This window comes from Colletotrichum karsti (assembly GCF_011947395.1).
Source record: "Colletotrichum karsti strain CkLH20 chromosome Unknown Scaffold2, whole genome shotgun sequence".
NCBI lineage: Eukaryota > Fungi > Ascomycota > Sordariomycetes > Glomerellales > Glomerellaceae > Colletotrichum > Colletotrichum karsti.
In genome coordinates this window covers 1,753,018-1,775,356 of record NW_024065902.1, presented here as the reverse complement: position 1 = coordinate 1,775,356, position 22,339 = coordinate 1,753,018, and the positions used below count along the sequence as shown (strand labels likewise).

Genomic DNA, 22,339 nt, shown 5'->3' with positions numbered 1-22,339 from the left:
GACCTACCCCTCCATCAGCTCTTATGACACCAATTGGCTAGCCTTGCTAAATCGCATTCTTCCACCCACCTCAAGGGGAAAGAAAGATCGTCTTCCGCTGTCCTGCTTGCATGGATTCTTCAGCGCAACCTCTCAAACTCAACCTCAACACCACACAGCACCACACCATCACCATACCTTAAATATGCCACGATCTCAGGAACCGCCCCTCACACAACAATCAGATATATACAGCGCAAAAATTTGATAATCACGGACTACACCATGTCTGTCATCCCAAAAACTGGCGGTTTTCAGCTCTTTTCGGTTTGTTATCCTCGATCAAGGATGAACAGGGTAGCACCGAGTTGATGTGCGAGCCGAACTACCCTCCCACGCCCCCAATATCCGATCCAAGACACTGGACGATGACGCCGACGGCAGACGCGGTCCGCTCCTTCCCACATTCCTGGCAGCAACTTCTCCCGATGCGGTGGTCCAAATGCCCCGCGATGCTTTCGCCGACCTACCAGTGTTCTGTGCGACCAATACAACCATCCAGTTTGACTCACCAATCAAACCACGTTTATTATGGTTTCCAGGCCCCGAATTGTACCGTCCGTATCCGGTGTGCATAGCCGCCCTCGTCAGCCGGATCCGGTACCCAGACCTGAACGTGGCCGAGTCGTTGAGTGGTGGACGAAGGCAGGTAAGGCCCCATCATCTCCAGCCGCTATTTTCAGGGTTCAACGGCCACGTTGTTATTTAGACGGCGCGCGGCCTCACATCGAAATCCAGAGCCGCTTCCTCCTACCTTGAACCCACACCAGGCTCGGATACAAGTCACAAGAATTAGACGCCAACTCCCACAGTTGGCCTGCAGTCCCCGACAGCTACTACGGTGTGCCGCTGTGAGCCAGACTTCGTCTATCTTTGTGGTCTGATCATAGCTGCTGCTGGTACCTGACGTCTGGTGGTAGCCCGAGCCATCCAATGATTTGGAAGGGGTTTTCCGTCATACCAGACGCATGGGTTTTCTGGCGGTTTTCGACTTCAACTCTTCCGCTGGCCCTCGCAAGCCACCAAGCTGCCCGTGCTATTAGTGCAAAAGCGAGCCCGGGTGGAAATTGCAGCGCAAGCCATTCCGACTCCTCAGCACACAGCCCTCATCACCAAGGCCTGTTCAGGTTGAGCCAAGAAGCACGAGGAGTAGATATTGACCAAGAAGCACGAAGAATAGATATTGTTCTTGTCTCTCGGCCACAATCCACCCGTCTGACTGGTCAACTTTAGCTAATACTGACTGTAAAGCCAAGACCAGCACCGACAACCACCATCATCGCAGGTGGAACCCATCACCCCAACTGACCGTTCGAGAACCTGCAGAACGCCAGCTCTCCGAGGCCAATCAAGCCCCCGGCAGGTCGGTGAACCGCAGTAGATAGGGAACGCAGCAGGCAACGAAGCAAACAAGCAGGGCGGAGGCGCCAGAGCCAGATGTGGTACTGCATATGCCATGCGCTGCACACTCCTCCGCGCCATCAACCAATATTTCAATGGCCCTGCATGCATATTCGGCCGAGGACATGCTGACTGACAAGACTGCATGACAGATAACACACAAGCATAGGCACCAACAAGAGAAGAGGGGAATTGCTGCAGCGAGTTCGCAGCTGAGAGGAGAACGAGAATCACGGAGCTCACCGAGCCAAGATAAACTCCCCAGCCAGCTTCGCAAACCTCCTACCTGAGGCGCTTCAGCTATCGGATGTATCCCGCCCATGCTTCTCCAATACTCGCTTCTTCTCGATCTGTACTAGGCGTCATGCAAGCTCTCGGAATACACCCAAATAATAGCCCGAGCATGGGGGTGCCCAAACGTCAACAACGTTTTCGCCCTCACGACCAGCCATCCCGCGATTATTCTCCAGTGGATCCGGTTCTTTTCCCCTCTTGGACCTGGATCTAGACTCCTTGGTCCCTGACGATCTCATTCCCCTTTCGGGCCTTGAAGAGACAGGGACTGTTCAAAGGTCACTCTGACAGGCGCGAAGACAAACTCGACAATCGCGCAGATCTCCATGCACCTATCGGTGTTCAGATTCGCACCGAAGGTGCCGTTCAAACCTTTGCCCGATCGTCGAACGACGCGATGAACCAAAAGCCCGTTCCCGCAACGCACCGGGACTAAATGATAGGCGTGTCGTCGCCTCTCCACGCGCACTAAGGCGAGACTAAAGCAAGACAAACGCCCAACTATCCAGAGCGTCCCGTGTGGCGCCAGGGGAGGCAAGGAGGGAAAGACCAAAAAGATATCGTATTCCTTTCGGGTCCGTGAGGCTAAGAAAACCTTGACTGCCCGGCATGTGCCTGAGACCAGCAGCAGCACGTCAGCTGTGCTGAGTGCCGTCCTCCCGAGAGACCTGTCTGACTCCCGCGTGAGATGTCTCTCGTCACACCGCCGAGAGACTCGTGCGTCACTTCATTCTGAGATGGGCACATGGCGTTTCTGAAGTTGTCTTTGCTTACTTTCTTATTTTCGTCGTTTTCCGTCCGATGGTTGTCCCATGTTTTTGTTGCCAATAAGACGAGACAAGACATGCCAACATCAGACTAGGTCCCAAGATACGCTACAAATCGAAGTAGATACAGTTGGGGGCCACCCAGAAGCTTACAACGTCCCTTTCACGGGGCTGGCTTCCTCCCTCTCCCTGACATAGCGAATAAAAGGTAGTAATGGAAAATGGAAAAAAGGTCTATGAGTGTTCCTTGCCTTTCGGTATAAATTTGGTCGTGATATGGTCGTCATGAAGCAAGCACGTGTCGATTCCACCCTGAAGTTCAATCCTGAAGAAGTGTCCAGTCCCGGTTTTGCTTTGGCCGTAAAGCAGGCGTTGCTGAGGCCCAGCGGCAGCAACTGCAAGTTGACATGTGAAAAATGAAAAATAAGAGCCGCCACTATCCCCGCGAATGCTGCATGTCGATGCATCGGCCACGCGGTGTTGACTCGTAATCGGATGTTTCTCTTCAACAACAAACATCCCCGTCTCTGATCCGTCCGACAGTCGTTTGACTGACGCTTAGACTGCAACGGCCGAGCTCTTTGTTGACCAACGGCTCTTCTTAGTCAGCTTGGAGCCGGGCTGCTTCGAAAGGCGCTTTCCCGACTTTGGCGCCGAGACTACCTCGGCAGGGGCGGCCGAGATCATCTCGACGGCAATGGCTTTGTTGATGGCGTCGTTGGAAAGTTGGGGCGGCGTGGACTGGCGGGACTGCTCATACGGAATGCTGCGGATTGTTGGCTGCTCCGTGTGGGAGTCGATCGTCTCCAGCTCAGTGAAGCGGGTGACCTTGGACTTTGACGTGCTTCGACGGTCTTTCTGCTTGAGGGCAGACGGTGCGGCAGCGGAAGCGGCCGGGGCCGGGGCGTACGTGTAAGATGAGCTTTCTTCCTCCTCTTCGACAGACTCGTAGACGGGCTCGGGGGTGACGCATGCGGCGGGAGTGGTGGCGGCGGATGACCTGCCCGAAATTGGGGCTGAGAAAGGAGTGTTGTTGACGTTGAAGTTGAAAGAGGACATAGATCCATGCGTCGACGACCGGGTGGAGGCCGAGGACGAAAACACCGGTTGCGCCGGCGGTTGGTTGGTCAAAGGGCTGCCGAGCTGCATCGGCGGTAGAGAAGGCATGGCCGGAATGGAGTTGAAGCCCCTCATCGAGGGCGGTGGCCTGCTTCTGTCGGTCGGCGATGCCTTTGGCGATGTGTCGCCCTTGTCCGACGCATCTGAAGCCCGGCGAGAGCTAGGGTGAAGACGATGGGTGTGAATCGCGACGGCAGGATTTCGAGATGGCTCTGAGCTAGTGGGAGGCATAGACACATGCCGCGAAGGCTTAATCTCCAGGTCTTCTTGGGAGCTGGTGGACTGGCTTGAGCTACCAACGGGAGATCCAGCTGTGATGCGTTAGTTGCGTTTTGGACGTTAATCTCAAAAAGAACGTACCTTTGATTGATGACGGGCTGTTGCGACCAGAAGCGTAAGATCTGTCTACCTCCTTGCCCTTGAGTGAGATCCGGGTGGTGTCAGGGACGGAATACATCGATGGGTTCTTGATATTTCGTTGCTCCCAGGGCGCCAGGTGCGGTACGCCGCTGTAGCTGTAGGCTCTCGGCATATTTCCCACGGGGTTGGCATGGGCCGCAGGATAGGTGACATGAGAAAGGCTGCTGGAGACTCGTGGAAGACTTGGACCAGGCATTCTGTTGGTCAAGCCGCTGGCTACCATTGCACTCCTCCTCCGGTTCTCCTCGAGAATCCTGGACCGGTCCTCATGCCTGTAACCCGCTGGCGCCCCGGAAAGGGCGTCAACGGCAGCGTGGGTTGGAATGTGTCGATAGGCCTGCTTGGGTGCCTCCTTTGCCTTTTCCGCCTGCTTCTCCTTGTGGTCCTTGGCCTGCTGGCGTGACCTCTTGATTAGGGAGAAGACGGACATTGTCCCTTTCGTTGCACCGCACGTCGGTCTTTTTGGAATGAATAGCGAACTTGGGATGTTGGGATGTGAAGACGTTCTTGCAATCCAGAAAACTCCCTGGGTAATATAGCGTAGGCGGGAAGTGTGTCGATAATTAAAGATCGTCGGACGCGCACAGCCGTTCTCGAAGGATGGGATGCCGTATAAGTCGAGCCCGAGCTGTCGGTTTGGGCTGTACTCAGGTGGCGCAGGTGAACCTCGGATGATATCCGTACCACAGACACGGTCCTAACTCTGAGAAAACCCTCTGGAATCCAAATACTAATATCGACTTAGCAAGAGTCGTCCGTTCACTGGCAGCCAGCGTTATCCACGATGGTTCGTGCCTCTGGCAGGTGGACGGATGGTCGTCGGTAGGTTGAAGCAAGAGGTCGAGAGGGTGTTCCACAAGCAGGACGATGGGGAGGGACGCAGTCAATATAATTAACACTTAGGTAAGATGATGGGTTGCTTGGAATTCGGGAGGGGAAAGTACTAATAAAGAGAGGAAGAGAGAGGGTCAATGGAGGAAGAGAACATCAGCTTGCCCAGAACAGAAGCTGGGTTCGGGAGCCCTGGTTCCTTTAAGGCGTAGCAGGTGTGGTGTGTGTCTTGGGATTGGACATGGGAGTGCATGGGCAAGGGGTGCGTTGGGAGTGGTACAGGATAGGATATGTGCAGACTGATGCATGGAGGACGTGGATTAGGATAATTCCAAGCGGGGGGGTCTAGGAAAACGTGCAGCTCACTCGTTTTCTGTGCAGCTTCTGGCTTCTGGATCCCGACAGGCCCCAATATAGCTTTCCTTGGCAACCCCGGTGATGTCCAGCTTGTAAAGTCTATCCTTCTCGGTCTGGGCTAGAGAGTGAGACTCGCCGCAGGAAGATGGCGCCGCCGTCAGTTCCGCTCCTTGGGCTCGGAGGCATTGTGTGATAATAGCACTGGTGTCCCCTGGGCCGCCGTCATCACGGTCGTCCCTGGATCGCACGGTCGGGCCTGGAGGCTGCCTCTGATAGCGGCTGTTGACGACTCGCAACAGGCCGAAGCAAGACGCGGCGCGATTGAGCCTGCGGGAGGCAGAGCCACTAACCTCATGGCGGGCGGACGGTACCGAGGGGCCGAGGACGTGAAGACGGCGTGAGGATTTCCAGACGTGTGAGTGACTGACTGATAGCACAGCAGCAGATGCGGCCTCAGAACGTCTTGAAGAGAGAGCACTTTGAGATGTTCATGTGTGACACGACCTCCAGCCAGGTGTATGCAGCGAACCACAGCTGCAGCGCCTCGAGCGTTCCTAAAGGTTGACTGATTGAAGCTCGGGCTGGTTCGCGGGCTTGCTCTGCTGGAGTTTCCTGGCTTCGTCACGCTGATTCCATAGGAAGGCCAAGCGTGTATTTCGCACCACGAACTGTGCCTCGTTGATGGACGAACGTGCCTCGTATTCAGGATAGGTAGCGGTACTTGATGGCAGGGATACGCCAGCGATAGCGCGAACGTTGTGGTCGCGGATCCAAAAGAAAGTCTTTGGTCAAATTCGATAGCGCCGGTGGGAAGACACGCCGCTAGTCGACGCCCAAGTACTCAGTACCTTACCACTGGACATCATCAGCTCAGACTTCGCGCCGGCTGCCCTCCCCTCAGGGCCCGAACAGCCATCCGCTGGGACTGAGGTACGAATAACGCACTGAAGTTGGCCGCTGTGCGTTGGTTGGCGGGAGCTTGGGGATTGACTGGGGGGAGACTTGGGAGAGGCCAGCCGCATTGAACAGGGGCTGTGATCTAGGTGGTAGGTAAGTGGAAACTAAAAATGCTGGTTCGCTTCAGGGGAACCAGGGCCGCTTGACGATGCCGATGATGAATTGTCGAATTGCTGATGGTGTGCCAATGTGCCCCTACTTCGTACCCTCACACCAAAAAAACACCATCCGTCTTCTCTCCCGTCCTTCCACCGCCGCTTCGCCGCCGCCGGCTAGACTTGGTCGAGTAAGGACCCGCAACCATCAGCTTGTCGTTTTGTCAAACGGGCTTATTGTTCTCAAAGCCAGCCGTGGCAACGGGCGGGGGTGACGCAGATGGTTGCCGTCGCTGCCATCGTAGGGGCTCTTTTGGCTTCCGTCGTGTTTGAATCTGGCACGCCACTCGGCATCTCTTTCCATTACGTCGATGTCGCCGATGGCATCCGTCGCCATTTGCAATGTTGCTGAATCGTGCGGATACGTCGACGTCCTTCTTGCCTTTGAGGCCGCGACGGCCAAAGGAGACAAGCGGCCGCGACGGCGACGACGTCGACGACGTCTGGCGGGCGAGCCTCGGGCCTATCTCGAATAACCCCCACTCAAAATGCGCGAGATAAACCACCGGCTCGAAGCACGGTTTACCGTTCCTTGCTTTTGTTGCCTGCAGACTTGGACATCGTGGCAGATGTTCTGGCCGCACATAGATGGGCGACGCGGGAGAGTCCTATGCGTGTCAGACTGGCCCCTGCCAGAAAGAAACTTGCCCGTGCAAGTGGGTTCAGTATCCGCAGGGCAATAAGGTGTGATGGGTAGGTGGAGAGAACTCCGTCCGTTTGGTGGAGGTCGATGTTGATGTGAGGTTGGGATTGGAATGGAATGGCACAATTAAGGTAGGCCGGCGGTTGGATGGCCGGTGTCCGTACCCATCTGCCACGCTGCCGGGGGTCGGACGAGTTTGATGAAGGAAGGAATTATCGAGTTGCAATCTTGCCTCTTTCCATGTGATGTGATGCTCCTGCAGTTGATATCTCTACACGCCGCTGCGTTACCAAGCCAATGCACAAGGCACCCGTGCAACATAGCCCACTGGACCTGGACGAACTGATATCGCTCCGGCGATGGCAGCTTCTTTGGTCACTTGCCGCACGCGAAGTATGTAAGCTTACATTCGCTTCACTGCGTTTATCCGTCTTGTTTCTTGTCAGGAGCTGCCGACATCTCTCCGCAAGCAAGGCATGACCTTGTGCACACAGATTGACAACCAGCGTATCCCATGCCGGAAACACGTAAACCATATTCCCAGTACATCATCAGGCTAGCCTGGCTCGCGTCTGACAAACTTCTGGCTGACGCACTTCTGTATTCCAGTAACGTACTTGAACGGCGGTTCTTGCCGCCAAGAACGACGAATCAAACTCACCTTGATTGGTCGTGCTGTCATCCCGTATTTGCTGTCCGCACATTCGATCCTCAGGATGTCAGAGACCCCAAGCCCGCCTCGTCAGATTCGACCAGGATTTGCCAATATTGCCCAACCCTCAATTTCAACTTTTCATTTGAATGGCGCTCCGTTCCAATTGCCGTAGCTCGTAAGAAGCTACTATGGGAATAACGAATAATTCCCCGACGGCTTGCACAATGCAATGATATACTTGCGACGGCCCCCCACGCCCCCCCAAAAAAAAGCCCGTTGCCATCTTGACAGCGGTTGCTTTTGAACGCACTCTTTGCCCGGGCAGTTGATAGAACCGAAAGAAGACAGGTTGAACGGGGGTTCTTTCACCTAAAAGGTCGAAAAGAGCGTAGCACAGCGAGAGCCAGGTCGAATTGGGAGTGGCCAGCTATCTCGACCCCGGTAGCCCGGCCCTGGGAATATTGATTTCTCGCCATTCGTGGATATTGCTAACCGCTTCTCGTCGCTGGTTTTTGAAGCTGAGCAATAGTCGACGATACCATCCCGGCACCTTTGAGGAAAATAACCTCGCCATGCAGCGTACCGTTGCATCGCCGACGCAAGGTTGCTCTTTGCTTTTTCTCTTATCTCGGGTACCCCTGTGCAAGTTAGATGGCGTTTTGTCTTGTCCAGGGCTCGAAGAAGCAACACCTTGTATCAGCTACCCGCCCTTGCGAGTCGAGACATTTTGATGGTTAACGTTGGAGTGGGCACCGCTCCGTAAGATGTTCAGCCTCATGCCTTGACTGCTGCGGAACCCCGACGCTGGATTCAACGCCCTCCTGCTGAACGAGGATCGTGGCTTCGGCCAAGAACCGTGAGGAGTCGTACTAAGCAGATGTATGTCTGGAAAACCCACAAAGAGAAACGAGACTTCGCAGGATGGGCTTGCCGTGATGCCGGGCGACGCGCTGCCACGCAGTAGCTGAACCAGGCCACCCACACCATCAAGTCTCAGGGAAGGACTGTCTAGTCCCGATCAACACATGGGTGCTCTATCAATAGCCACGCCATGATGCAACCCTGCCATGGGAATAATGTTCCGTTCCATCCCGCCCTCGCCGTGCTTCGCGTACCCGTACGTTGAGGTGTGTTGTAGCCGCCTCATGGCAATGATGTATGAGTGAAACATGCCCATACGCAGAGAGTTCCGTCGTTATCAAGACGTAAAATACATCAGAAGGCTTCTGTGTCGCTCGTCGGCCGTATCGATGCTGTCCGGTGTGCCTTCATCGCGGCAGGCCTTGGGCGGGAAAACTGGGTAATATGGTAGTCTGACATGCATATTGGCCACCCAACATAGGTTTCACGGCGAATGGTGAGGCGCTCCTCAGGCAGTCATCGAAGGCCACAGAGATAAGATGCTGGGTTGAAAGCCGCAATTGACCCCAGTCCCAATCGCCTCGTTCGGGCCGCCGAAAAACTTGTTTGTACGCAGTACCTTCAATATTGTTGGGCTGAGAGCCTGAGACGCCGTCCGCGGGCGACGGGTGTCCAGGACCCTTGCAATCGCCCTGACTGGAATTTTCTCCGTCGTGGCCTCGCCAGCTTCCGGCCCGCCCGGGTTCAATCGTTACCCCTGCTAGGGCCCCAATGTTGCTGCTCCTTGGCTTCGGAGCCAGGTGGATAGTTTCCTTGACCAATCTCCATAACCCTGGTTGTAGTGACCGTCAAATTTGACGGCGGTCAAGACTGGTTGCTACTGTCTCTTCGAGGTTGGATGCAGAGTTGAGGTAAGGATGAGCACGTAATAGGCGTTTTCGTCCGTACATCTTAGCTGTCATCCGATCGCCAACATGGCATGTCACACCTTTGTGCCTTATCGCGAGAGTAGCCGGCGTCGCCATCCAATGCTATTCCGGGTACTCGCATGCTGACCGTTTATCAAGGATCAGTCGGCTTTCGCGCCGAGATTCGGTGGTGAGGAGAGTTGTTCGCGCGGAGCCCGCATATGCGCCGTGATCACGACGGCGCCGATCCGGGAGTGTCGGAAGAGCTTAAATCGCGAAACTGCAGCGTGTTCAAAAAGCCCGAGTCGTCCAGATTCCCTTTGTTCCTGCCAAGTCATCGCCTCCTCTTTGGAGTCTCAAATGACATCGAGCGGGAGAAAGGCGTCCCAGCCACATCTGCACCTTTCCAATACCAGTTTTCGGCAGCCAATGGCATCGTGGCCGTAGCGTGTTCGGCGCATCGCTGGTGTACGTCAGCCCCGCCCCGTTGTGTTTCTCGGACCTTGAACAAAGGCAAGCAGGTTGCGTCTCGTGTTTGGCGTGCCTCCATACTGAGGGCGCGTAGGCAGACGCGCAGCTCCCAGCTCCGTAGTCACTGGTTGAGACTCAACCCGAGCTGGTATGATCCCCCGCCTAGATCGACCAAGTGTCCAGAGCAAGCATTGTGGGGTTCCTGTAAAGCGCGTTCACATGCTTCGCCGCGGAGTTGAGAAAAGGCAGGCGTCATGTGATTCCGTGGGGAGACAAGTCGTTGCCCATCGCCATCGTTTGGTGGCTTGTGGTCTCCGTCGGCCGATTGCCTGTTACCTAGCGAACAGACGAAAGGTCTTCCGCTCAAGCTGAATGCGTCTAGAAGGTGAGCGCACAGAGATTTTTGGTGCTCCGAGAAGAACTTTATCGGCGATACAGTTCCAGTAGCGGGTGAAGCTACTATTTGCGTCCTTGCATCTGGGTCGTGCTGGGTGCCGAAAGCTGTTAGAGCGGGGATCGAAATGTGATATCGTGGAGATGGGAAATTCGTCGGGCGGTATCCCTGCATGTCTGAGTTTTTGAATTCCGGCAAGGCTTGAGAGCCCGCTTTCTCGGACCCAACATTGTGGCTCGAGCTTTTGAGATGATCTGCACGGGAGCAACCAAGCTGGAGCTGTTGATCGTTTGGGACGTGTGCCATTTCGAGACGTGGGGCATCAGATCTGTATCTGGACTGTCAGCTGCATCCCGCATTTGCTTCCAGAAGCCAGGCCATCATGGTTGGCCACGACTGCGATGGATGGCAGCGTAAACTACACTTGGGTGTAGAGTCAAGACAGAACGCGGCGCTTGGTTGCGGATTGTGTTGTTGAGTATTTGGGAGCCACCACTGTCGAATTCTACGGCCGTCCGTAGCAAGGCAGGTACAGGTGTGCATGACGATGTCACTCCCCTCGGCGCGTTGAGTAGGGGCTTTCCAAGGCATTCGCTTTTGATAAGGATACCATACCGTTGATTGCCTTACCAATGAGGTGGTTCTACCTGCATTTTGGTACAAAGCACGCCTGCAGTCTACCTTGGCTGGATGTCACAGAGAACGCATGGCTTGGCTGGGGCGTGCTGAGAAGCAGTGTTAAAGCTTGGAGCGCGTCTGATATTGGAGAGAAAACATTCGGCTCATTGCCGCTCCTGCAGGGTCCAGATGCCCCCCATTTGTCGCCTCTGCGCAGTTTATTTGACACCTCAGTTCCCGTCTATTTCTGTAGCCTAAAGTTGCACCGAAGGGCAAGTAGCGCGTGTCCCCGGCATTTGATCATCGAAGCTTAGTCAGGATATCCCACCAAGCGGCAAAACTCAGACGAGCGCCTACCAGATCAGGATAATTAGACGAGCAGCCGCAGGTTGACGGCTAGCCGCAAGCTGCCCCCAATGAACTCTGATGGCACGTGCATGGCACGCCGCGAGCCCACTCCAGTTAGTGCGGGCCTGGGATACCTACCTACCTTACCTAGGTACCTCCTAAGGTACGGATACCTAAGCACCTCACACCGTGCACCCTGTCCTTGGGGCAAGATTGGCACGTTAGGTTCAGGTGAGGTAATGACGGTGTGAGTTGGAACTTGGCACTGAGCACGCAGGGACTGCCAGAGAATCACGCGCATTGCTCTCCAGCTTTTCTCGCCTCCGTCAATTGGCATTGGACGGCCGGGATGGAAGGGAAAGGTACTTACCACCTTGCTACCTTACCTCACCGTGCCCGTCCGCCGGTTCCCCCCACCCCATGCCAGCGGACAGCGGGCAGCAATTGGAAGCAAAGCAGCGGGCAGCGCATTTTCCATCCCAGCCCAGCAGCCAACAGCCCGAGGTGACCAGCACCTGAGCCCAGTCTGGTCCAGTGTCCCGTCCCAGTTCTCGCCTTTCCAGTCCGACCGACCGAGCGACCGGAGACAGCCTCAAAGTTCTTCCATCTCATCATCAACCACCTCACGTCCCACGCAAACCGAGGAAAAAAAATTGCGCCTCGCTGCCGCAGACGCATCGTCTTGCCTTGTTCGTCCCCGGTCGCTATTTTGCAAGCGCGATTATCGCCGTTGCTGCCCTGTACTCCGTTATCGCAGTCGCGTCAGCAGCATCATTTCCTTCAAAACTCACACGTCGACTTGCCTTGCCTTGCGTCGCTCAAATCCCCCGGCGCCCGCCAATCGCGCGACCCGACCGCCCCCTCCCATTTTGATGGCTCCCTGATCATCACGTCACCCGGCACTTCTCGTTGCCACAAACCATCGACGAACGCATCGCACACGACGACTTCTTCGCTATCTTGCCTCTCCCGTCGTCACCGACCGACGTCCAGTCTTTCGTGCGAGCCGCGCCCCATTCCAGGCGCGACCGACCGACGGGAAAGTGGCGCTCACCATCCTAAGCCAGACCGACGCTGAGCTGTCCCTTCAACAACATCTCGACCTCGCCCCCGACATCCTTAGCTACCCCCGTCTCACTACCGAGGGGGGCACCGAACCATTGATGATGGCACAACCCGTGCCTCATCATGCGACGGACAAGAAACGCGTCAAGGTCTACGAACTGCGCAACAATGACTGGTTCGACCGAGGCACCGGTTTCTGTACCGCTGCCTTCATGCAGGTGCGTCACGTCCGTTGCGCGCCATGCCTTGTCTTTCCTGCGCTTTCGCCCAGCTCGTCACTCGCGCACTCCACGTATTCTCTCGTGATGAATTAGATGCTAATGTCGTCGCGTGTCACCAGTCGGAAGATGGCCAGCCTCGAGACCCCCGAGTCATCGTCGAATCCGAAGACCACCCAGACCGACTCCTACTGGAGACCAAGATTTGCAAGGAGGATGGCTTCCAGAAACAGCAAGGCAGGTCGTCCGACTTTATATCATCCGGCGCGAGTGGACTGACACATCATGTAGAGACTTTGATCGTCTGGACCGAACCCGCTAATGGCATTGACATGGCGCTATCTTTTCAAGAGGCAGACGGCTGCGCTATGATCTGGTATGTCGTGGATCATGTCCTCGTTCAAGTGTTACGTCTCTGACAGCGCTGCAACAGGAAATTCGTCAACAGTGTACAGCAGACTTTCCAGGGTGGGCTGGTCGCCGCAGGTAAGAAATGCGCCAGTGGAAAATTCGGAAAGGCTACTCTAACACTGAGGTCGCAGATGACAGTCTTTCTGATGACCTCGCCATGGAGATGCCGAGCTCCATCAGCCTTCCTCCTGCCGAGATTGGGAACATCCCTGAGATTGAGGCGAGCATGCGCATCATGAGCCAGACGACCAGTGGACGAGATGCTCTTGTGAAGTGCATGGTCAACGACAGCTACATTGGGAAGCTGATTCCTTTGGTTGAGATGGCCGAAGACCTCGAGAGCCTCCCCGATCTGCATCGGTTATGCAACATCATGAAGACCATCATCTTGCTGAACGACACGTCCATTATCGAGACTGCAGTGTCCGACGAATGCGTCATCGGAGTTGTCGGCGCTCTTGAATACGACCCCGATTTCCCGAGCCACAAGGCAAACCATCGACATTGGCTCGGCAATCAAGGAAGATACAAGGAGGTCGTGCCGATCGAGGACGACAACATACGCAGGAAAATTCATCAGACGTACCGACTGCAGTACTTGAAAGATGTCGTTTTGGCTCGGATTCTCGACGACCCGACCTTTTCCGTCCTCAACTCGTTGATCTTCTTCAACCAGGTCGACATTGTTCAGCACTTACAGGGGAACGCGAACTTCCTCAGTGAGCTGTTCAGCATCTTCAAGCCCACCCAGCCTGACCAGAAAAAGAAGAAGGACGCCGTGCTCTTCATACAGCAGTGCTGTGCCATCTCGAAGAACTTGCAGCCCCCGGCGCGACAGAACCTCTTCGCCAACTTCCTCCAACACGGACTTCTTCAGGTGATCAACTTTGGCCTGCGTCACAGCGATGTGGGTGTCCGGGTTGGAGCGACCGATGTGCTGGTCGCTTTGATAGACCATGACTCTCAACTGATTCGCCACACAATTTACCGACAAATCCAGGAGCGTCAGCAGCCGTTGACCGATTCTCTCATCGACCTGCTTCTGGTGGAAGCCGACCTGGGCGTCAAAGCACAGGTTTCCGACGCGGTCAAGGTTCTCCTCGACGTCCAGCCGTCACCGCCGCCGTTGGTGCAGGAGGTCTTCGCTGCGAAGTCTAACGGGGAATTTCCCAACGGGCCTAATGGACCCAATGGACCCAACGGGCCTAATGGGCCTAACGGACCTAGCGGGCCCAGACGGCCAGGGGATGTCCAGCAAGACATCTACATCAACACTTTCTACACAAACTCTGCGCCTCGCCTTTTTAAGCCGCTGACGGAACTTCGTGAGCGCAAAGACATGAACTTTACCCTACAACACGCCTCCATGTTCACATATCTCATCGAGATATTGTGCTTCTTCATCAGGCAGCATGGGCACCGGTCGAAACAATTCGTTCTGGAGCAAGACATTCTGAGAAGAGCTTGCCAGCTGCTCGCGTGCCCGGAGAAGTACATACAACTCAGTGAGTCCACTCCTTTACTCTCAGTCTAACCGAATACTAACGTCCTCAGTCGCTGTTCGCTTTTTCCGGCATTTGGCAAACTTCCAGGATGCCTTCTGGGACAAGCATCTCATGGAACACGGCGTGTTGAAACCGCTGCTTGACTTGACCTCCAAGTCAATGGCCCGGGACAATCTCCTTAATTCTGCTTGTGTAGAGTTCTTCGTCAACCTCACTGGGCATGACAACAAGAAGGATTATTGCAAGTTCTTGGTGCAGAACTACCGAGACCAGCTGGTTGAGCTAAGTTACGCCGAACCCGCCGATACCTTCAAATCCATTGTTGCCAATTACGACCAAACAAACGGCTTCACACTGGATCTATACAATGAGTCTGAGGAAGACCATGCTAAGCGGATGGCAAATCCGCACGCGAGGCTCGCGGAACAGCTTCACATCGACAGCGAGCAAGACGAATACTTCAACACATCCGATGATGAAGACAACCCCGAGAGCCAAGCTTTCGATAAACATCCCACAAACGGTTCTGCTGTGTCGACACCAGCTTCGAAACCACTCGTCGACTACCCGTCGGATGAGGAAGCAGAAGACGCAGAGAACGTAGACCCCGAGGTCTTGCCAACAACTGGCGACAAGCAAGAGGGGGCGGATGTTACCTCCGACACAAGCAGTGAGTCGTCATCAGTGGCGCCACCAGAGCGGCTTTCGGAAAAGCGGCGGCGCGAGGAGGACGATGACGACGAACTCGGCAAGATGATGCAGAACAAACGGAGGAACAGCAGTTCGGCTGGGTCCAATGCATCCATGACTTCTGGCATGGTCAGGAGGAAGAAGAGCTTCGCGGACAGGTCGAATCCGGCAGCGCCAAAGAAAATTGCCATCAGCATATCCCCATCAGTCAAAACTGGCGGGACGACGAGGTCGGACGATGAATCCTAGGTGTTTCTTCTGGCCCTTTCCGCATGGACGATTGCGGGCATGATTGATTGGTGATGACTGTTTCTATGTTGCTTTTCTAACCAAGGATGGGCGAGTTCCGGTGGCCGAGGCGTTTATAATCATAGTTCACGAAATGGGAAATCGAGAAGAATTGCCGAGAGCAGCTAGAGGGCGAGAGACACGGAGAGAAGAGATCTTGCTAGGCGAGGATGGAGGTTAGAGACGGCTCTGAACATCGACAAGCAGACACGTCGAAATGGCTGGACGAGGCAAGCGGGCAAGTTGATTTCCAGGACGCGCCGACGTGTGCCTCTCCTGAACGAAGAGAGAAAGGGGAACAGACCCATCGTGGTAGGACCCTGCGGGCTGGGATCGATAACTACGTGTACCATATTTGTTGAGATGGCTTCTCGATTGTTCATGTTTCTCCTGTGAGGCTTTTCATCGGGCGCGTAGATCCCCCCCTCTTCTCCATGCAAATACCAATTTGACTTGAACCAACTCGTGCGCGCGCGACTTGGTTGCCGAACCCTTCCGCAACGTGAGCCTCCAAACGAAAAAGACTGGTATACGTCTCGCGTCAGAAATAGTATGCTTGTTTATTTGGCTTTTGTCGAAGAGACACATTGATAAGACTCGTGGCTCCTCAGCTTCGTCACAGACGTACACACACCATGCGAAGTGAGGACGTGAGCAATGAACTCGGGTCTGCCTTGCGACTGGTGCCCGTCATGTGGTCTATACGTCTAAAGGTTCTTTACATTTTGTACTTGGCTGTACACGTTTTTGTACATTACTAGATTTGCTGGTCTTCTTCCCCCTGATGCTCTTCGACCTCCACCATCGTTCCACGTATCAGTAAGACGCAACTTCAGCGGATTGCATCCTATGGAGACTCGTTTCTTCTTGGTAGGGCGTAGGGGAGCCATCGTAATCCCCGCGCTCCACCTCCTCCTCCTCCATTTCCAACCTTGCCAGCCGGGCGGCCTCGAACTCGCGATTTTCGGCGACGATTTTGAGATATGAAGCCGCGCGTTCGGACACGGCCTCGGCTCTTTCGCTTTCCGAACGCGTGCGGCCGGGCAGGGCGGCGTCGATGATCTCCTCCTGGGCATCGGCCTTGGCGATGTGGTGCTCCCTGCCGATGAGTTCACGAGCCCGCCTGACGTACTCGAGCGTCTCGAGGTCGGCGCGGACGAACTCCTCGGCCTTGGGGATCTGGGAGGCGACCTTGAGGTAGTGGATGGAGCGGTTGAGGACCTGGCGGCAGCCGTGCTCGAAGCGGTAGTGGTGGTTGACGAGCTGGGAGATGACCCAGCGCAGCTTGACGTACTCGTGGCGGACGGTGTAGGCGTAGACGAGGTTCCGGAAGTTGCCGAGGCTGTAGCAGAGGTCGCCGTGGCCGTTCTTCTCGGCGGCAGTGACGCAGAGGGCGATGGCCTCGCGATAGTTGCGCAGGGCGATGCAGATCTCGGCGGCGCGGTTGTAGACCCTTTCGACGATGTGGATGCCCTTGTCCTCGAATTCGGAGATGATGGTCTTGATGGCGCGGAACGGCCAGCCGCGACCTTCGCTGTCGGTGTGCGCGCTATACCACTCCTTGACCTCGTCGAACTTGGCGAGGATAACGGGCATCACAGCGTGGCTGATGTCGTGGCCTTCCGCCTGCGCTCTGGCGAGGAGGCTGCTGGCCTTTTCGCAGCGCGGGCCGTTGAGGCGGACGTTTGCGAGGACGACCAGGTGGAGACAACGGCTCGAGTAGCCCATGCCGTTGTGCACGGCGCGGTTGTAGATGGATTGCACGACGGCCCAGTTCTCGTGTTGTGCTTCAATGCACATACGGTCCAGTGTGCGGCGTTTATCGGCGGGATTATGCCGATGGGACTTGAGACGGACGAGGGCGAGTTGTTCGTCCCAGCGCACGACCTTCAACTCCTTGAAGGCCTTGGAGGCGACGGATAACTCTTGCGGGTCGGTGATGCTTTTGGTCATCTCACGGTACAGTTCTCGGCAGTCGCGATCGCCGTACTTCCAATCCCGCTTACAGCGTTGGAAGAGGGTGCGCCAGAAGACCAGATCGATGTGGAATCCGGCCATCCTGCAAAACTCAAGCCAACGCACCATTGCCTTGATATCGCGGCACCTGCCGTGTCTGTTGGCGATGAACCTGACTAGGTTGCTGTTGAGCGCCACGTCGAGCTCTTGGACGTAGGTTTCCAGGAACGTCTCGGTTTCTCCCCATGTGTGGGTTTTCGAATAAATTTGCAGGACGTCGGTAAATATGTTGCTGAAACTCTTCTGCTGTTGTTGAGTGAACGGCGTCGTAGCCTTCATGGCTTCGAATTCTGCGCGCACCCCGGCCCAGTCTCCCGACGAGGCCTTGCGCCGAGCCAACGCAACACGAAGCTCCATATCGTTTCGAGCAGCGGGATATTCGGTGGAAAGATTTTCAAAGTTCAACTGGGCCGCTTGCCCATCATTCCCCTCAAGGCCGATTCGCACGATACTACGCCGGATCTCGTATGTATCCTTGATGCCGTAGAAGCCGTTATCCTGCACATGATTGATGAGTTTTAACGTCGCTTTGTAGTTTTCCGAGGCCTTCCAGTATGACCAGAGAATAGAATCTACCCAAGTAACGTCGACATGCCAGCCGTCGCGTTTGCTGATTTGATTCAAGTTGTTCAGAACCTCGAGCGCCGCATAGCCCTTTGACTTGACGATACAATCAACTATAACACCGCACATCTCTTTGGTGTCCGTGACTCCATTCAGCCCAGCGTAAGATGCGGCAAAGGTGTCGATAGCCAGTGCGTGTTCTTTGTACTCCACAAGACGCTCGATGAACCAGATGATCTCAGGTGTCGGGGTTTCTGTAATGTACTTGACTCGGCCGAAGACCTTCATGATCTGGGCACCGCAGTTCAGCGACAGAGCCATCACGATAAGCTTTCGGCCGGTGTTGATGTAAGGCGCTAGGACGTCGGGCATAATTTGGGCCATGTCAACTATTTGAGCCAGAAAGAGCCCTTTTACTCGATTGGTGTACTCTGCCCGAGCCGAGAGGTTCTTTCCCATCAGCTGCTCGGTGTACTTTCCAGATGCGAGGGCCGCAATGAGCCTAAGGGGTCGATGGAGCAGATAATCGCGCAAACTCAGTGGTCCATGCTCAACGACGATGGCTAAAATCTCTGCTGCTGCATGATGCTGACTTATCCGCTGAAGAGCGACGCATAAGCTCGAAGAGAAGTCGATGAACCAAGCGGGAAGCTCGCGAGAACTGGCGACCGATTTGTATACTTGGCGCACAAGACTCACAGCCGTTTGTGGAGTGTAACGATCCGAGTCTGGCGGGAAACCGTGGCCCATCTCCTCTTCGCTGCAAAGATGGGGGAATTCTTCCCGGAAATTGTCCAGAACCAGGGCCAACTGTTTGTGTTTCCAATCTGTGTGATATGACATGTGTTGCGCAACTCCACGGGCACCAGACACCGACCGCATGGAGTCACGTCGAATTGAGAAACTGGGCCAGGACGATTCGTGATCCAGTCCTCTCGCGAGATCAGAAGCGAACCTTCGATGAGGGGTCGGAAGAGTCGCGTGCTCGGTCGATGAGCTGGATGTTGTCGTGGAAGGTTGTGGTTTTTCTCGATCTTTTGTTTGTTTCGCTGGTCTCGTCGGCCGCCGTGGGTCGGGCCCGAGATCCTGAGCAACATTGTCCAAATCGAGAGAGCACTTGCTTCGTGACCGACTCGACCAGCCCACAAAGTCGGGGTCTGTTCGGACTTCCTCCTGCAGCGCCTGGATGGCGGCTCGTCCATTGGTGCTGTATCGCTTCAGGGACTTCAGTTTCCTCCCGTTCTCGACAGCGGACCGGGCGATCTTGATGCGTTGGCGGCGTTCCTCTGCCAGCAGCACGAGGGAGCACGAAGTGCCGAATAAAAGACCCCGTAGCGCATGGATTGCGGCCTTCGATGGCACTGGGGCGGAAGCAGACATTGCGCACCCTCGTCAACGTCCATGACCGATTCGGTTTGTCTATGGTATCATGTCGAAGGGGGCGCGATCGGCTGTCAAATCGAGGTTGTCGCTATGCTGCGAGAGCGGTCCGACGAGTCGTTAGAAGCAGCAGGCAAATATCGAAGGACCCTTGGAATTATCGTACCATTGTCTAGCTGCGGCTCGGGCGCATTGCTCCGTGCTGTCGGGTGAGGTGAGAAATTGACCGGAGTTCGACCTTTTCCGGCCCGAGGTCTGTTGTACCTTGGGCGGGTAGCGAAGCAAGCGATCATCTGCAAAGTCTCAGGGACTTCTACCTGAACACTGGGCGCCGCTCAAGTTGCAGTAGTCTGCCAAAAGCGAGCCCGAAAGCGAACGTGGCCGGCCTGGCGTATTAGGCGAATAGCTACATTCGATCGCATGTCACATCCAGTACCTAGTGTGACGACATATTCTTCTAATTCCCGATCATTTTCTCAAAAGTTGTCGCATTTCTTCTCCGCTTGGGCAACGCCTGTGGCTGTAGACAGGAGGTAGCTGCCAGGTGAAAGCGAGTGGGGTATCCCTTTCTCTCCATCACAGTCAAGTTGCAACAACGTCAGACTTTCGTGAAGCTAAGTGTGTTGCTAGACTGCGCAAGGACGAAACGAATCTCCATCAACTGGCAAATTTGAAAGCATATATGCCGTCGCACCGATTTTTAGATCGACAAGCTAGGGTCGCAGTCAATGAAACAAACAAGCAGGGCGACCGCCATGAGTACGTTGGCAACGTGATTTCCATGACATGTTGGGGCATAATTCGTAGTCTGTATAAGCACAGTGAAGGTTGCCCCGATTGCTTAGGAATCACACACTCTCTCGAAACTAACTTGCGCCGCAATGTGGTCCTACTGCCTACCTAGCCACTCATCGGGCTTGCGGCCGGACTCCGCTAGCGTCATCTTCTCTCTGTGAGACTCATTTCCATGATAACATCGTGATAGAGGGTGCAGGATGCCACACTGTAGTCGGGGATAAGTTCGGTGTTTGTCCAAAACTACGGTGAACGAGCAGTCAGCTACTGGCAGGACTGGGTTTCGCGCAGGGCCCTGCTACATCATGGATGGAGCATTCACGGACTTAAGGCCCGGCGCTGGAGCTAACTCTAAACGCATATGTCCAATGGTTTCGACGAGCAACGATGAAGTCACCCGCAATTGGATCTACGACCTGCATTGCCGGCTGGGGATGGGATGGTTCCATTCGGCTGGTTGACAACCCCGCGGCGTCCACGGGTGGTTTCGCGTCGCGCGTGGAAAAGGAAGGAGCGGTATAAGTTCGTTGCTCTTCTTTCAACCCCTCCTTCCCTTCGAAACAAAGTCAACGACATCAGACCTCGCCAAATCTTCATTCACATCCATTACTTTTCCCCTTCCCTTACACCTGAAACACAATTTCCCTTTTCTTCCTCCCCTCCTATCCTCCACGACATCAGCATACAATTCAAGCATCGCGCAAACAACCGTCACCATGTCCGCCCTACCTATGGCAGCACCTCCCAAGACCCCTTTGGGTCGATACCGCATACTCTCTCCCACGGCTTCCGTTCGTGTGAGCCCGCTGTGCCTCGGCGCCATGAACTTTGGCGACGCTTGGTGAGCTATAAGTTCTTGGAATTTCACACTGCGACTAACATCAATGCAGGCAAGGTTACATGGGAACATGCGATCAAAAGACCGTCGACGGTATTCTCGACTTTTTCCACGAGCAGGGCGGTAACTTCATCGACACCGCCAACAATTATCAATTCGAAGAGTCCGAAGCCTGGATCGGTGAATGGATGAAGAAGAGGGGCGTTCGAGACCAGATGGGCAAGTGAACATCTCTTCTCAACTAGGACTCGCTAACAAGTTGCCAGTCATCGCGACCAAGTACACCACCAACTTCAAGGCCGGACCGAAGGCCCCTAATATCATGGCGAACTTCACCGGAAACGGCAGCAAAAGTCTGCATACCTCTGTTGAGGCCAGTCTTCAGAAGTTGCAGACTGACTACATCGACCTAGTAAGACCCTCACTCACTCGTATATCTAAGTGACGTCACTGACACCAACACAGCTCTATGTGCACTGGTGGTAAATGCCCCTGGGCCATTGATATAATTGATCTATACTAATTGACTAGGGACTATTCTACTTCGATTCCTGAGTTGATGCAATCTCTCAACCACCTTGTTGTCACTGGCAAAGTTCTCTACTTGGGCATCAGCGACACTCCTGCGTGGATTGTCAGGTACGTCTTGATGACTGGGCGATGATGAGACGGAGCTGACAACAGAGCAGCAAGGCGAACGAGTATGCCAGGAACCATGGGCTCCGCCAATTCTCCGTCTACCAGGGCCGTTGGTCTGCTGCTTCTCGCGACTTCGAGCGGGAGATCATTCCGATGACCAAGGCTGAGGGCATGGGCTTAGCTCCCTGGGGTGCTTTGGGCGGCGGCGCTTTCAAGACGGAAGAGCAACGCAAGTCCCAGGAGGGCCGCAAGGTTCAGGCCAGTGAGGCGCAGATCAAGATCAGCCAGGTCCTGGAGAAGATTGCCAACCGCAAGAACACCATCATCACCAGCGTCGCTCTTGCATATGTCATGCACAAGACACCTTATGTCTTCCCGATCGTTGGTGGACGCACCGTCGACCACTTGAAACAGAACATCGAGGCCCTTGCCCTCCACTTGACCGATGAGGACATTGAGGAGATTGAAGGAGCTGTGCCATTCGACATGGGATTTCCTCACAACTTCTTGTGGGGCGAAAAGATCCCATCGAATCCTAGTGAAGTCTGGCTTCTGAATATGGGTGGAACATTCGACTACGTCCCTGAGCCCAAGGCCATTGCGCCAAAAGAAGGCGGACACTAGGGCTGGAGAGTCAGGACTCAGCGGAGAAGATGGCGGCCAATGGACTACTGAAATTGTACGATAGATCG

General features: G+C 55.0%; 4 protein-coding genes across 4 annotated transcripts; 2 read left to right on the top strand and 2 right to left on the bottom strand.

Moving 5' to 3' along the window:
* Positions 1–3,059: 3,059 nt before the first annotated feature.
* CkaCkLH20_01042 (uncharacterized protein) lies at positions 3,060–4,470 on the bottom strand (the record flags this gene model as incomplete). The annotated part of the gene is made up of 2 exons (XM_038883762.1): positions 3,060–3,931; positions 3,981–4,470. 2 exons carry the CDS (start codon positions 4,468–4,470, stop codon positions 3,060–3,062), a joined length of 1,362 nt encoding a protein of 453 aa, XP_038751357.1.
* Positions 4,471–7,280: 2,810 nt separating this feature from the next.
* On the top strand, positions 7,281–15,376 carry CkaCkLH20_01041 (uncharacterized protein; the record flags this gene model as incomplete). Its single annotated transcript, XM_038883761.1, has 6 exons — positions 7,281–7,376; positions 12,261–12,521; positions 12,644–12,897; positions 12,955–13,007; positions 13,064–14,437; positions 14,487–15,376. 6 exons carry the CDS (start codon positions 7,281–7,283, stop codon positions 15,374–15,376), a joined length of 2,928 nt encoding a protein of 975 aa, XP_038751356.1.
* Positions 15,377–16,231: 855 nt separating this feature from the next.
* CkaCkLH20_01040 (uncharacterized protein) lies at positions 16,232–19,375 on the bottom strand (the record flags this gene model as incomplete). The annotated part of the gene is made up of 1 exon (XM_038883760.1): positions 16,232–19,375. The coding sequence occupies one exon, from the start codon at positions 19,373–19,375 to the stop codon at positions 16,232–16,234; it is 3,144 nt and encodes a 1,047-aa protein (XP_038751355.1).
* A 1,511-nt stretch (positions 19,376–20,886) lies between these two features.
* CkaCkLH20_01039 (aldo/keto reductase) lies at positions 20,887–22,271 on the top strand (the record flags this gene model as incomplete). The annotated part of the gene is made up of 6 exons (XM_038883759.1): positions 20,887–21,011; positions 21,061–21,188; positions 21,275–21,420; positions 21,474–21,490; positions 21,540–21,647; positions 21,698–22,271. 6 exons carry the CDS (start codon positions 20,887–20,889, stop codon positions 22,269–22,271), a joined length of 1,098 nt encoding a protein of 365 aa, XP_038751354.1.
* Between the last annotated feature and the right edge of the window lie 68 nt (positions 22,272–22,339).